Below are 15,112 nucleotides of genomic sequence, written 5' to 3'. Positions count from 1 at the left end.
ATTCTAATTAAAATTAAAATTTGAGCAATCAATCCGAAAATGATTGCATTTTATTCTTAGAATCTTATTCAATCAATCCAAAAACATTTTTATATGTTATACATGTTTGGATTAAAAACAAGCCCAGGGAGTTGAAAATAATATTAATAGAGAAAAGCGCGTTTTCCTTTGTGGCGCTATATGCTACTGTGCTATACTGGCTTGTCACTTTCTGTGCGTAAACGCGACAGTGCGGTCGCTGGGTGTGAAACTGACACAGCTATTGAGTATAGATTAGTCAAAAATGCGGTGCAGTCAATTTTATTCTGTGAGTTCGAAGGGTTGACTGAATGTAGTAATATCGCTTCACGCGACTTGTTTTTATTTCGAATCACAGAAGGGGGCGGGGTGTGTTTTTTGAGGCTGTGGGAGGGGTTTTGGGTTCGGCTCACAGAACCGGGGGTGGGGGGTCGGGGTGTTGGAATCGACTCACGTCGAAGCCTGGACAGGGACGTGGTTCAAATCCATGTCTTCGGGGGTTCGACTCCGAGACATAGGCCTGACAATGTTGGTCGCAACCCACGATTCCCGACCTTAGCAAAACTGAATGAACGTCGAGATCGATTGATGGTCGTCACTCCAATGAAATCGAAGCTCAGTGTATAACTTTACCAAGCTGAGGCCCACTACTATTAGTACTACAGACCGCAACAGAGCGAGACGCGACGCGTTACACGAGCCGTGTGTGTGACAAGCTTAGCGGGTGTGGAATAGAATGGAGGAGGGGGGTGGGGGTGGGGGTGAGGGTGACAGCTAGAAGTAAGAAAAAGTGGGGGCTGAATATAGCAGAGTAGACTCTCCATACCTATGAAGCGTCGCTCCGGCCCCAACCCCCAGGCCCCCCCCCGGCCAGAGTGGTTAGCTTCTTGTGTGAACATTGTGGGCATTCAGTGTGTGATTGTGACTCGTATCGGTGAAAAGTGTGTCTTGGTGCGTCGTGTCTTGTTTACCACGCTGGGTCGTGGGGGCTGGGAGCTACCACTGAGGGATATAGATAAAACTCCGCGGGTGCTATATACACTGTCGAGTGTCCCTGTCGGTTTATTATATTATCTATGTCACAGGAATAAAGACGCGACAGGCTGTGATAAACTTACCGTTCTGAGACACAACTGTTGTTGTCTTCGTTGTGTGGTGGTGTAAACTTGTGTGTGTTGTTGTGCCGACTGTGTGGCTTATTAATTCAGTCGTCGCTTTACCGGCAACATGGGAACTTGGATAAGGAAAAAAAGGACTAAATACGTGATCAATGTAAGTACAGTGCTTTTTGTGTTCATGTTGTATGTGTGTGTACTGATTAATGGGGTCTGTGTTTGGTGCTGGTATCAATGTGGTATCAATGTGGTATCAATGTGGAAGCTGTTATGTAAAGTGCTGCACAATGTAGAGTGCACATTCAGAAATTAAGTGTACAGTAGGTAGGTGCCCAGAACTTTCGCTTTCGTTCTCTCTCTGTCTCTCTCTCTGTCTGTCTCTCTCTCTGTCTCTCTCTCTCTCTCTCTCTCTCTCTGTCTCTCTCTCTCTCTCTCTCTCTCTCTCTCTGTCTCTCTCTCTCTGTCTCTCTTTCTTTTTCTCTCTCTCTCTCTCTGTCTCTCTCTCTCTCTGTCTCTCTCTGTCTCTCTCTCTCTCTCTGTCTCTCTCTTTCTCTCTCTCTCTCTCTCTCTCTCTCTCTCTCTCTCTCTCTCTCTCTCTCTCTCTCTCTCTCTCTGATGCAGCATTTCAGTGCAAACTTCTGTGATAAATATTCCGTAAGCATGTACGTGCGCATGCAGGGAGTGTGTGCGTGTGCGCGCGTGTGTGTGTGTGTGTGCGTTTAGATCATCATGCATTCCATACTCAGAGGGTGCGCAGGCGAGAATGGAGTGGGCACTGAAAACGCCCCTCCCCCGGCCCCTCCCACCTATACCCCTAAAACTTATTTTCCCACTGATGTATTGTGTCAACACACGCCCCTGTCAATCCTCTCATGCTTGTTTGTGTGTGACTCCTGTGTGTGTGTGCCCCGCACCGCTATGTCAACCACACCTGTTTAGCATTCTGACGTTCATTGATAGAAGCGATTGAATGGAGCTGTCTTTTTCGCTGTGAACTGTTATTGGAATGAGGGGGGAAGCATGTAGCATAGGCACTTGATGTCATCATTTGTCTGGGAACAGGGGAGGGTTGAAGTCGATGGGAGGACTTTTGTCCCTTGAAATTCCTTAAACCTACGTGTTTCTGGCAGATGGAAAGGCTGGAAACCATGTACTAAGCAAAGCAAAGGGGTTGTTCGTTAAAATCAATATTAACTGCAGCTGCACTTCCTTATTTCATAAACACTTGGGGGGGGGGGGGGGGGGTGTAAGCCTTGCACCTTCTCTCACCCTGTCTCACTCACACATTATGCAATGTTTCAACTGTTCTTTCCACCCCTCCCCCTCCGTCCTGTACCTCTCCCCTATTCCTCTAAGCTTTACTATAAACTGGTCTTTTTTTTTCTCGCTGGTATTTTAATATGCATGCCAAATTCCCGCACAAATGCTGTCATATCTTGACAGTCCTTCGGTCCGCTTTTTCACCTGGCGGGGCGGGTACTCCATTTGCCTTACCAAGCGGTCACCTTGGTGCTTAGCCTTCACAAAGGACGAGGCATTCACGACAATAGGTGTCCTACGGTCCAGCTGAACATTGGAACCCCAACCTGATAGTTACCCGGCATGCAGCGAGGGACGTCTTCTCTTCTCTTCTCCTGGCGGCGTACTGTATGTCTCCGGTTGTAGGGCGCTGCAGGCTTAGTTCACATACCCACCGCGATCCCCCCCCCCCCCCCCCCACCCCATCTCAATCCAAGTCCTCTTCTACCACCCAACCATCATCGACCCCAACCCCTGGAATTCATTACCCTTTTCTGTAGCCTACTTTTGACATAACCATAATACCAAGGATAATGTTTTTCTTTCAGTTTTGTCGTCTTTTATAATTGTGACTAGACTGAACATGTTTTGCAAATGCACCAGAATACGTTTTTGGTTTCATCGTCATTTATTATACAAATGTGGTTTCGAGTTGAGCGACTTGCTACAAACACAAGTGATCGAGGCATGGTTTTACGTGTCCTTATAAAAAACGCTGGCGCTGGACCCGAGTACTCTTCAGACTGGCTCGCTCCCCCAGTATGAAAGTTTTTGTCTTGTGCACGTGGATTTAAAAAAAATATATATATTTATTTATTTTACACAATTAAAAAAATTATTAGAGTGAAATAAAACATTAAAACGTTCATAATAAACAATAGTAAACAAGAATTAAAAAAAATAAAATAAAAAAAATTTGACCGCCCATGCCGGGAATCGAACCCGGATCACTTGGATTAAAAAAAAAAAACCCAATTATTTATTTATTTTATACAATTAAAAAAAACTATTAGAGTAAAATAAAACATTAAAACGTTCATAATAAACAATAGTAAAAAAAAAAAAAAAAAATAGACCGCCCATGCTGGGAATCGAACCCGGATCACTTTGGCCATAGACTCTCTCGTGCTCTCTGTCTCTCTTTCACCGAGACCAATAGTTTCTTTGCCGAGACCAAATCCCCACCCGTTGGCTGTCTTGCAAATCATGCTTTTCTCGTCACTGCGTGACGTGTTCGGCTCAGCCGCCCAAGTCTCCCCTTTAGTTCAGGCTGTTCGCAAAGCGACCAGCCTCCCACCGCAAAAACTCCCCCCGTTAAGAGTCGTTTTTGTGGAATATTTCGCATTTAGGTCCCAGGTAACATTATGAAGTTTTAATACGATCAATCGGACCTATTATCAAGTTAGTGTATCAACTTTTGAAAGAACTGCGCCCAGTAGTTTCCCAGCAATAAGCTGTTAAGTCGAGACAGACAGACAGACACACACACAATTAAAGTCTGCTGGACCCTCCTACTGCGTACTCGGGGATAAATGTTGAGCTGTTCTGACATTTCAAAAGTCACTGCAGATCCATGCATTCCTTACAAGAATAATAACAACACGTGACCATTAATCATGTCAACATACACATCTCTGACGCATTATATTTCATAATGTAGTGTTGCGAAACATTTGTTATCATTCATAGTTCTAAAGCATTTTCATAATGTCTGTTTCTGAACATTCATATATGTTTGAAGCATTTATTATAACGTAGTGTTGCGAAACGTTTATGAACATTGATATGTCTGTGAAGCATGTTGATAACGTAGTGTTGCGAAACGTTTATGAACATTGATATGTCTGTGAAGCATGTTGATAACGTTGCGTTGCTGAGTGCACAGTGTTGATAAGATCAGAGACTTTAGATCAGTCGTCATCGTCAAGGTCTCACCACACACCGTAACACGGGATAAGAGCATACTTCTCGTGCTAGCGATCATCTTGATTCTGCAAAAGAGTCACACTTTGCATAGAATGCAGCCACACTTTTGCTGTTTAAAAAAAAATCTTTTTCTTTTTTTTTGCATGCATCCGAGGGAAAGGATGCTGTATTCCATGGTGAAAAGATGTGTGACGAAGAAGCCGGTCCGCCTTGTAGTGTGAAGGACTGTGCCTTTCACGACTCTACCTCAGTCTTGTGTTGTGTAGACGTTCCTGTTCTCCGTGATGTGTTTCTGTATGCTGTGAGGGGCAGGTTTCGCTGTTGCTGCCCTACTTTTCTCTACTCTGTTGAACACCCGTTTAGTAGTTCTGGTTCAAGGTTTCAAGGAGGAGAGGGGAGGGAGGGAGGACCGGCAGTTGTCAACCGCTCTCTCATTTTTATCTGCCGGTTACCCCGGTGAGTGAGGATAATCTTTCTGTCCCCGGCTTCTCTTACCTTCACAGGTCACTGGGTGGCGGCCACAGGTTTAGCACCCTTCCACCCGTGATCTACCCCACCACCCCTACCCCTTCTCCCCCTACCGGTTGTAGCCGCTTTTTGACACTAGTGAGTGTCTCGTGTTGATCTGTGTGTGCGCTTGACTTGAGTACACGTATTACAGTACGCGTTGCAGGGCTCTTTGTGGGATTGAACTGTTAGCTCGGTGGATGGCAGTGTAGGGAAAGGAAGGAAGGACGGTGGATGGCAGTGTAGGGAAAGGAAGGAAGGAAATGCAGACAAGAAGGAAGGAAGAAAAGGGAAACAACACGTGACCATTAATCATGACATCAAGCTGCCATATCACCACATCTCGCGATACAACACGTGACCATTAATCATGACATCAAGCTGCCATATCACCACATCTCGCGATACAACACGTGACCATTAATCATGACATCAAGTTGCCATATCACCACATCTCGCGATACAACACGTGACCATTAATCATGACATCAAGCTGCCATATCACCACATCTCGCGATACAACACGTGACCATTAATCATGACATCAAGCTGCCATATCACCACATCTCGCGATACAACACGTGACCATTAATCATGACATCAAGCTGCCATATCACCACATCTCGCGATACAACACGTGACCATTAATCATGACATCAAGTTGCCATATCACCACATCTCGCGATACAACACGTGACCATTAATCATGACATCAAGCTGCCATATCACCACATCTCGCGATACAACACGTGACCATTAATCATGACATCAAGCTGCCATATCACCACATCTCGCGATACAACACGTGACCATTAATCATGACATCAAGCTGCCATATCACCACATCTCGCGATACAACACGTGACCATTAATCATGACATCAAGCTGCCATATCACCACATCTCGCGATACAACACGTGACCATTAATCATGACATCAAGCTGCCATATCACCACATCTCGCGATACAACACGTGACCATTAATCATGACATCAAGCTGCCATATCACCACATCTCGTGATACAACACGTGACCATTAATCATGGCATCAAGCTGCCATATCACCACATCTCGCGATACAACACGTGACCATTAATCATGACATCAAGCTGCCATATCACCACATCTCGCGATACAACAAGTGACCATTAATCATGACATCATGCTGCCATATCACCACATCTCGCGACACAACACGTGACCATTAATCATGACATCAAGCTGCCATATCACCACATCTCGTGATACAACACGTGACCATTAATCATGACATCAAGCTGCCATATCACCACATCTCGTGATACAACACGTGACCATTAATCATGGCATCAAGCTGCCATATCACCACATCTCGCGATACAACACATCTGAGATACATATATATTAAAATCGTGTACTTACGTACGTGTATCATGACTGAAAGAAGAAGACCAAACATGACCAACAATCACAGCACATGACTAACTAACTAGTTAACTAACTAACTAACTTACTAATTAACTTACTTAACTAATGTTCCAGCAACTTACCTTTCTTGTGGGTGTATTTTATTCAACAATCTTTCAATGACATGAACACAATGTAACTGATCAAATACTTTGTTTTTCTCAGGCATGAACCAAGTCTGCATTCTACTCATGTGTGTGTGTGCGGGGGGAGGGGGGAACGAATACACTTGTTTGGTTATAGAAAACAGAACTTTAGACATATGATATCATTGGTTGAGTTTATTTCACTATTGTGGTGATCTCAGCTGATGGGATGTGTTGTGTTGATCTCAGCTGATGGGATGTGTTGTGGTGACACGATGACAGACATACAGATGTATAGTCTCATTTGTCATGTCTTTACCACAGTGGCAGTCACAGTTATGTCATATAACACACGTTCAGTAGTAGTATACAGTGTCAGTCACAGTCATGTCATATAACACACGTTCAGTAATGGTATACAGATTTTTGTGTCAGTGTATAGAGAGCAGGGAATTAGCCTTAAACTCACTTGAGCGTTGTCTTGATCAAACTCAGCTGATTGAGTATGCTGTGGAATTCAGATGGTATCTATATATCTGGTTGTTGGTAATTCCACAAGTGTGTCAGTGCTTGTGACCCCCGGCACTATTAGGACAGTGGTTGGGACAGTGGACCGACTGAGTGGTTTGGGTTAGTCCATCAAGGGTGTTTGGGCGTACAGCGAACCACCCTCCTACTTATGCATGGCATGCGTCAATCGGCAAGGGAGACATTCTCTCGTCAAGTAGAAATGTTTATCTAATGAGTTTCCTTTCCGTTCATTTTTGTACAGTGTTCTCTTGTTAATCCCAACCCACCACAGGGCGGCACACCGATCATGTTGTTCAGTGTTCTCTTGTTAATCCCAACCCACCACAGGGCGGCACACCGATCATGTTGTTCAGTGTTCTCTTGTCAATCCCAACCCACCACAGGGCGGCACACCGATCAGGGAGGTTTGGCGTGTCTTCTGCTTTGTAAGAAGATCGATAGAACTTTAACTGTTTTCGTGTTTCTTTACGATGTGAAAGTGTGTATAGTTTATTACGGGTGTTCCAGACAGTGTGTGTATAGTTTATTACGGGTGTTCCAGACTCTCAAGTGAGGTGTTTTGATGGTCAGTCTCATGCCGTGCTATACATACCCCCCTCCCGCCGACGTCCCCGCCCCTACCCCCACCCCACCTCCTTCTCCGCTTCTGGACACTAAATAGAGCCAGAGGTGTAATTGATATTCACACATACACCAAATGGTATAGTTGATATTCATACATACACCAAATGGTATAGTTGATATTCATACATGTATACACCAAATGGTATAGTTGATATTCATACATACACCAAATGGTATAGTTGATATTCATACATACACCAAATGGTATAGTTGATATTCATACATACACCAAATGGTATAGTTGATATTCATACATACACCAAATGGTATAGTTGATATTCATACATACACCAAATGGTATAGTTGATATTGATACACCAAAATGTGGTGTAGTTGATACTGATATCAAGATAAACTGGGTCACTATATTTAAGTTCGTCTCTTTTATTCTTTCGTTAATTCATTTCATTCGGGTCAGAGCGCAGGAGATGAGCAACTGATTCGATTTGTTTTTGTGCGTTTGCTTTGTCGTTTTGTTGTTTTTTGCTGGGTGTTCTTTGAAGTATACAGCGTCTTCTTGGACGGATTTATGTTAGTTCTGTCGTTACTGATGGTATAATGGACGTAATTATATCAAGACTGGATAGGGAGGCACGTTGTCGAATTAGAAGTGTTGATTAAATAAGGTAAGTAATCGATGTTATTAATACAAGACGGCGCTAAGCTTGGGAGTGTGTTGTGTGGTGTTGGGCAATACAGCCTGGGGGAGCTTCGTCACTGGCCGTGTTGCGCTCAGGTCAGCGTGTCAGGGTGGAACACCACAGATGTCACATACTCGTGTGTGTGTCTCTCTCTCTCTCTCTCTCTCTCTCTCTCTCTCTCTCTCTCTCTCTCTCTCTCTCTCTCTCTCTCTCTCTCTGAGTCTCTCTCCCCCTCCCCCCTCTCTCTCTCTATCTCTCTTGTCTGTCCCTCTCTCCCTCCCCTCTCCCTCCCTCCCCCCTCTCACTCCCTCCCTCTTTGAGTCTGTCTTTCCCCCTTCCCCCCCCTCTCTCTCTCTCCTCCCTCCCTCCCTCTCTTTGCTCCCTCCCTCTCTTTCTCTCTCTCTCTCTCGTTCTCTCTCTCTCTCTCTCTCTCTCTTCAGGCAATAAAATTGACACGCCTTTTTCATTTCTAAGTGAAATACAGTCGTATGTATGCTAATCAAACAAAACTCCCAAAAAACTAACCCTATGCATTGCGAAAGATGAGTCAATTTGTTGGAAAACCCAGCTATTAAAGAACATGCTTTTCTTTAATTCGTACGAACAGTCGCCTGCAGCCAAAACATTGCACTTGACGACAGTCAATAATGAGGTTTAAGATTTGCGCAGCTAAGTGCAACTTTTCGGAACTGTGCCGCGCGTTCCGAGTTCCGGTCTTGGTCATTCACCCCGTCTCACTACCGCTTCCAACCTCATGTTTTGTGTGGCGTGGGACTTTCTGACCACTGACCGGAATTAGAGGGGGGTTTCGAGGTTTGATCTTTCGGGGAATGTCGTGTGTGGTGTGTCCACTCGCAGATTAGTCTGGTTAAGTTGTGTTACTGGTCTGTGTTCTGATGTCTGTAGTTAAAGTTGTGTCACTGGTCTGGGTTCTGATGTCTGTAGTTAAAGTTGTGTCACTGGTCTGGGTTCTGATGTCTGTAGTTAAAGTTGTGTCACTGGTCTGGGTTCTGATGTCTGTAGTTAAAGTTGTGTCACTGGTCTGGGTTCTGATGTCTGTAGTTAAAGTTGTGTCACTGGTCTGGGTTCTGATGTCTGTAGTTAAAGTTGTGTCACTGGTCTGGGTTCTGATGTCTGTAGTTAAAGTTGTGTCACTGGTCTGGGTTCTGATGTCTGTAGTTAAAGTTGTGTCACTGGTCTGTGTTCTGATGTCTGTAGTTAAAGTTGTGTCACTGGTCTGTGTTCTGATGTCTGTAGTTAAAGTTGTGTCACTGGTCTGTGTTCTGATGTCTGTAGTTAAAGTTGTGTTACTGGTCTGGGTTCTGATGTCTGTAGTTAAAGTTGTGTCACTGGTCTGGGTTCTGATGTCTGTAGTTAAAGTTGTGTCACTGGTCTGGGTTCTGATGTCTGTAGTTAAAGTTGTGTTACTGGTCTGGGTTCTGATGTCTGTAGTTAAAGTTGTGTCACTGGTCTGGGTTCTGATGTCTGTAGTTAAAGTTGTGTCACTGGTCTGGGTTCTGATGTCTGTAGTTAAAGTTGTGTTACTGGTCTGGGTTCTGATGTCTGTAGTTAAAGTTGTGTTACTGGTCTGGGTTCTGATGTCTGTAGTTAAAGTTGTGTCACTGGTCTGGGTTCTGATGTCTGTAGTTAAAGTTGTGTCACTGGTCTGGGTTCTGATGTCTGTAGTTAAAGTTGTGTCACTGGTCTGGGTTCTGATGTCTGTAGTTAAAGTTGTGTTACTGGTCTGGGTTCTGATGTCTGTAGTTAAAGTTGTGTTACTGGTCTGGGTTCTGATGTCTGTAGTTAAAGTTGTGTCACTGGTCTGGGTTCTGATGTCTGTAGTTAAAGTTGTGTCACTGGTCTGGGTTCTGATGTCTGTAGTTAAAGTTGTGTCACTGGTCTGGGTTCTGATGTCTGTAGTTAAAGTTGTGTCACTGGTCTGTGTTCTGATGTCTGTAGTTAAAGTTGTGTCACTGGTCTGGGATGATGAGTTTAAGACGAAAGGCATGCCGCAGAAAGAAATGAGAATCAAGTACTGAGAATTAGGTTTAAAAAAAAAACTGGACACTTTTCAAGTTGACGAAAGATATTTGAAAGTGACTGCGATATCAAGACAACAACCTTGTCCGACAATGGGTCAGTAGTGACCGCGCAGAGTTGACTCAATGAATAGTTGATCACCGCCCGGAATGTTATCAGCGGCATGAATGGACGCTGCGATGCAGAGATTAAATCATTACGTTCGCGTTGGCGTCGTTAGGTCGGATCAGTGTAGGCTACTATGTGGTTGTTATCAGGTCATACAAGATGCAAATACCCTTATTGACAATTTCTACACACAATTATCCATTAAATGCGATTTCTTAGAAACACTAAGATCAGATACATAGATAGTTTGTATGTATATCTCTGCTAAGGTCAAAGTCCATTAGATAATTAGGATTTTTTAAATTTCTTTGATTGAAGTAGTGTTTTGATCCGATTCGTCATTTATTTGTGCTCAAAGCCCCTTGAACTTTCCCTTTGCTATTGGACCTGAGCCCATGTTGAGTGGTGGCAAAGGAAGCTGGTTTGTGTTGTTATCACTGTGAGTGGTGTTCATGTGACTGTAGGTTGCGGGCAAGGATCACTGGGGCTCCTCAAGTCCAGGTCATGGGAAAAAAGGATAAGAGGCGTTGTGTATCAGTTACACTTCATAGCGGTGGGCTTTTGTAGATGAACTTGGATTATTTGAGTGTGTCAACAACTAAAGCTGCCGTCCTTCCCACTTACACGATCACTTTGTACCGTCAGGTATCTGTCCCACTTACACGATGACTTTGTACCGTCAAGTATCTGTCCCACTTACACGATCACTTTGTACCGTCAGGTATCTGTCCCACTTACACGATGACTTTGTACCGTCAAGTATCTGTCCCACTTACACCATCACTTTGTACCGTCAGGTATCTGTCCCACTTACACGATCACTTTGTACCGTCAGGTATCTGTCCCACTTACACCATCACTTTGTACCGTCAAGTATCTGTCCCACTTACACGATCACTTTGTACCGTCAGGTATCTGTCCCACTTACACCATCACTTTGTACCGTCAAGTATCTGTCCCACTTACACCATCACTTTGTACCGTCAAGTATCTGTCCCACTTACACGATCACTTTGTACCGTCAAGTATCTGTCCCACTTACACCATCACTTTGTACCGTCAAGTATCTGTCCCACTTACACCATCACTTTGTACCGTCAAGTATCTGTCCCACTTACACCATCACTTTGTACCGTCAAGTATCTGTCCCACTTACACGATCACTTTGTACCGTCAAGTATCTGTCCCACTTACACGATCACTTTGTACCGTCAAGTATCTGTCCCACTAACACGATCACTTTGTACCGTCAAGTATCTGTCCCACTTACACCATCACTTTGTACCGTCAAGTATCTGTCTCACTTACACCATCACTTTGTACCGTCAGGTATCTGTCCCACTTACACCATCACTTTGTACCGTCAAGTATCTGTCTCACTTACACCATCACTTTGTACCGTCAAGTATCTGTCCCACTTACACCATCACTTTGTACCGTCAAGTATCTGTCCCACTTACACGATGACTTTGTACCGTCAAGTATCTGTCCCACTTACACCATCACTTTGTACCGTCAAGTATCTGTCCCACTTACACCATCACTTTGTACCGTCAAGTATCTGTCTCACTTACACCATCACTTTGTACCGTCAAGTATCTGTCCCACTTACACCATCACTTTGTACCGTCAAGTATCTGTCCCACTAACACGATCACTTTGTACCGTCAAGTATCTGTCCCACTTACACCATCACTTTGTACCGTCAAGTATCTGTCTCACTTACACCATCACTTTGTACCGTCAAGTATCTGTCCCACTTACACCATCACTTTGTACCGTCAAGTATCTGTCTCACTTACACCATCACTTTGTACCGTCAAGTATCTGTCTCACTTACACCATCACTTTGTACCGTCAAGTATCTGTCCCACTTACACCATCACTTTGTACCGTCAAGTATCTGTCTCACTTACACCATCACTTTGTACCGTCAAGTATCTGTCCCACTAACACCATCACTTTGTACCGTCAAGTATCTGTCCCACTAACACGATCACTTTGTACCGTCAAGTATCTGTCCCACTTACACGATCACTTTGTACCGTCAAGTATCTGTCCCACTTACACCATCACTTTGTACCGTCAAGTATCTGTCCCACTTACACCATCACTTTGTACCGTCAAGTATCTGTCCCACTAACACGATCACTTTGTACCGTCAAGTATCTGTCCCACTTACACCATCACTTTGTACCGTCAAGTATCTGTCTCACTTACACCATCACTTTGTACCGTCAAGTATCTGTCCCACTTACACCATCACTTTGTACCGTCAAGTATCTGTCTCACTTACACCATCACTTTGTACCGTCAAGTATCTGTCTCACTTACACCATCACTTTGTACCGTCAAGTATCTGTCCCACTTACACCATCACTTTGTACCGTCAAGTATCTGTCTCACTTACACCATCACTTTGTACCGTCAAGTATCTGTCCCACTTACACCATCACTTTGTACCGTCAAGTATCTGTCCCACTAACACGATCACTTTGTACCGTCAAGTATCTGTCCCACTTACACGATCACTTTGTACCGTCAAGTATCTGTCCCACTTACACCATCACTTTGTACCGTCAAGTATCTGTCCCACTAACACCATCACTTTGTACCGTCAAGTATCTGTCCCACTTACACGATCACTTTGTACCGTCAAGTATCTGTCCCACTTACACGATCACTTTGTACCGTCAAGTATCTGTCCCACTAACACCATCACTTTGTACCGTCAAGTATCTGTCCCACTTACACCATCACTTTGTACCGTCAAGTATCTGTCCCACTTACACCATCACTTTGTACCGTCAAGTATCTGTCCCACTTACACCATCACTTTGTACCGTCAAGTATCTGTCCCACTTACACCATCACTTTGTACCGTCAAGTATCTGTCCCACTCACACGATCACTTTGTACCGTCAAGTATCTGTCTCACTTACACCATCACTTTGTACCGTCAAGTATCTGTCCCACTTACACCATCACTTTGTACCGTCAAGTATCTGTCCCACTTACACCATCACTTTGTACCGTCAAGTATCTGTCCCACTTACACCATCACTTTGTACCGTCAAGTATCTGTCCCACTTACACCATCACTTTGTACCGTCAAGTATCTGTCCCACTTACACCATCACTTTGTACCGTCAAGTATCTGTCCCACTTACACCATCACTTTGTACCGTCAAGTATCTGTCCCACTCACACGATCACTTTGTACCGTCAAGTATCTGTCCCACTTACACGATCACTTTGTACCGTCAAGTATCTGTCTCACTTACACCATCACTTTGTACCGTCAAGTATCTGTCCCACCTACACCATCACTTTGTACCGTCAAGTATCTGTCCCACTTACACGATCACTTTGTACCGTCAAGTATCTGTCCCACTTACACGATCACTTTGTACCGTCAAGTATCTGTCTCACTTACACGATCACTTTGTACCGTCAAGTATCTGTCTCACTTACACCATCACTTTGTACCGTCAAGTATCTGTCTCACTTACACCATCACTTTGTACCGTCAAGTATCTGTCTCACTTACACCATCACTTTGTACCGTCAAGTATCTGTCCCACTTACACCATCACTTTGTACCGTCAAGTATCTGTCTCACTTACACCATCACTTTGTACCGTCAAGTATCTGTCTCACTTACACCATCACTTTGTACCGTCAAGTATCTGTCCCACTTACACCATCACTTTGTACCGTCAAGTATCTGTCCCACTTACACGATCACTTTGTACCGTCAAGTATCTGTCTCACTTACACCATCACTTTGTACCGTCAAGTATCTGTCCCACTTACATTATCACTTTGTACCGTCAAGTATCTGTCTCACTTACACGATCACTTTGTACCGTCAAGTATCTGTCTCACTTACACCATCACTTTGTACCGTCAAGTATCTGTCCCACTTACACCATCACTTTGTACCGTCAAGTATCTGTCCCACTTACACCATCACTTTGTACCGTCAAGTATCTGTCCCACTTACACCATCACTTTGTACCGTCAAGTATCTGTCCCACTAACACGATCACTTTGTACCGTCAAGTATCTGTCCCACTTACACCATCACTTTGTACCGTCAAGTATCTGTCCCACTTACACGATCACTTTGTACCGTCAGGTATCTGTCCCACTTACACGATCACTTTGTACCGTCAAGTATCTGTCCCACTTACACGATCACTTTGTACCGTCAAGTATCTGTCCCACTTACACGATCACTTTGTACCGTCAAGTATCTGTCCCACTAACACGATCACTTTGTACCGTCAAGTATCTGTCCCACTAACACGATCACTTTGTACCGTCAAGTATCTGTCTCACTTACACCATCACTTTGTACCGTCAAGTATCTGTCCCACTTACACCATCACTTTGTACCGTCAAGTATCTGTCCCACTTACACCATCACTTTGTACCGTCAAGTATCTGTCCCACTTACACGATCACTTTGTACCGTCAAGTATCTGTCCCACTTACACCATCACTTTGTACCGTCAAGTATCTGTCCCACTAACACCATCACTTTGTACCGTCAAGTATCTGTCTCACTTACACCATCACTTTGTACCGTCAAGTATCTGTCCCACTTACACCATCACTTTGTACCGTCAAGTATCTGTCTCACTTACACCATCACTTTGTACCGTCAAGTATCTGTCCCACTTACACGATCACTTTGTACCGTCAAGTATCTGTCCCACTTACACCATCACTTTGTACCGTCAAGTATCTGTCCCACCTACACGAT

General features: G+C 44.2%; 1 protein-coding gene across 7 annotated transcripts in view; it reads left to right on the top strand.

The window, feature by feature from the left end:
• The window catches only part of LOC138969581 (ubiquitin carboxyl-terminal hydrolase 38-like), a 91,594-nt gene that overhangs the window by 23,776 nt on the left and 52,706 nt on the right, over positions 1-15,112 (top strand). For 6 of the 7 annotated variants that reach the window (XR_011456501.1, XR_011456505.1, XR_011456504.1 and 3 more), the window contains exon 1: positions 885-1,290. The exons of the other annotated variant lie outside the window; for it this stretch is intronic. Coding sequence is in view for 1 of the 6 variants with exons in the window: in XM_070342435.1 (XP_070198536.1) it covers positions 1,246-1,290 (45 nt within the window). In the remaining 5 variants the exon portion in view is untranslated. Of the gene's footprint in view, positions 1-884; positions 1,291-15,112 lie in introns of those variants that run through there. 7 annotated transcript variants of the gene reach the window in all.

This window comes from Littorina saxatilis, linkage group LG6 (genome assembly GCF_037325665.1).
Source record: "Littorina saxatilis isolate snail1 linkage group LG6, US_GU_Lsax_2.0, whole genome shotgun sequence".
Classification (NCBI taxonomy): Eukaryota; Metazoa; Mollusca; class Gastropoda; order Littorinimorpha; family Littorinidae; genus Littorina; species Littorina saxatilis.
The sequence above is the reverse complement of the archived record's forward strand: the minus strand, read 5'-3'. Positions and strand labels throughout refer to the sequence as shown.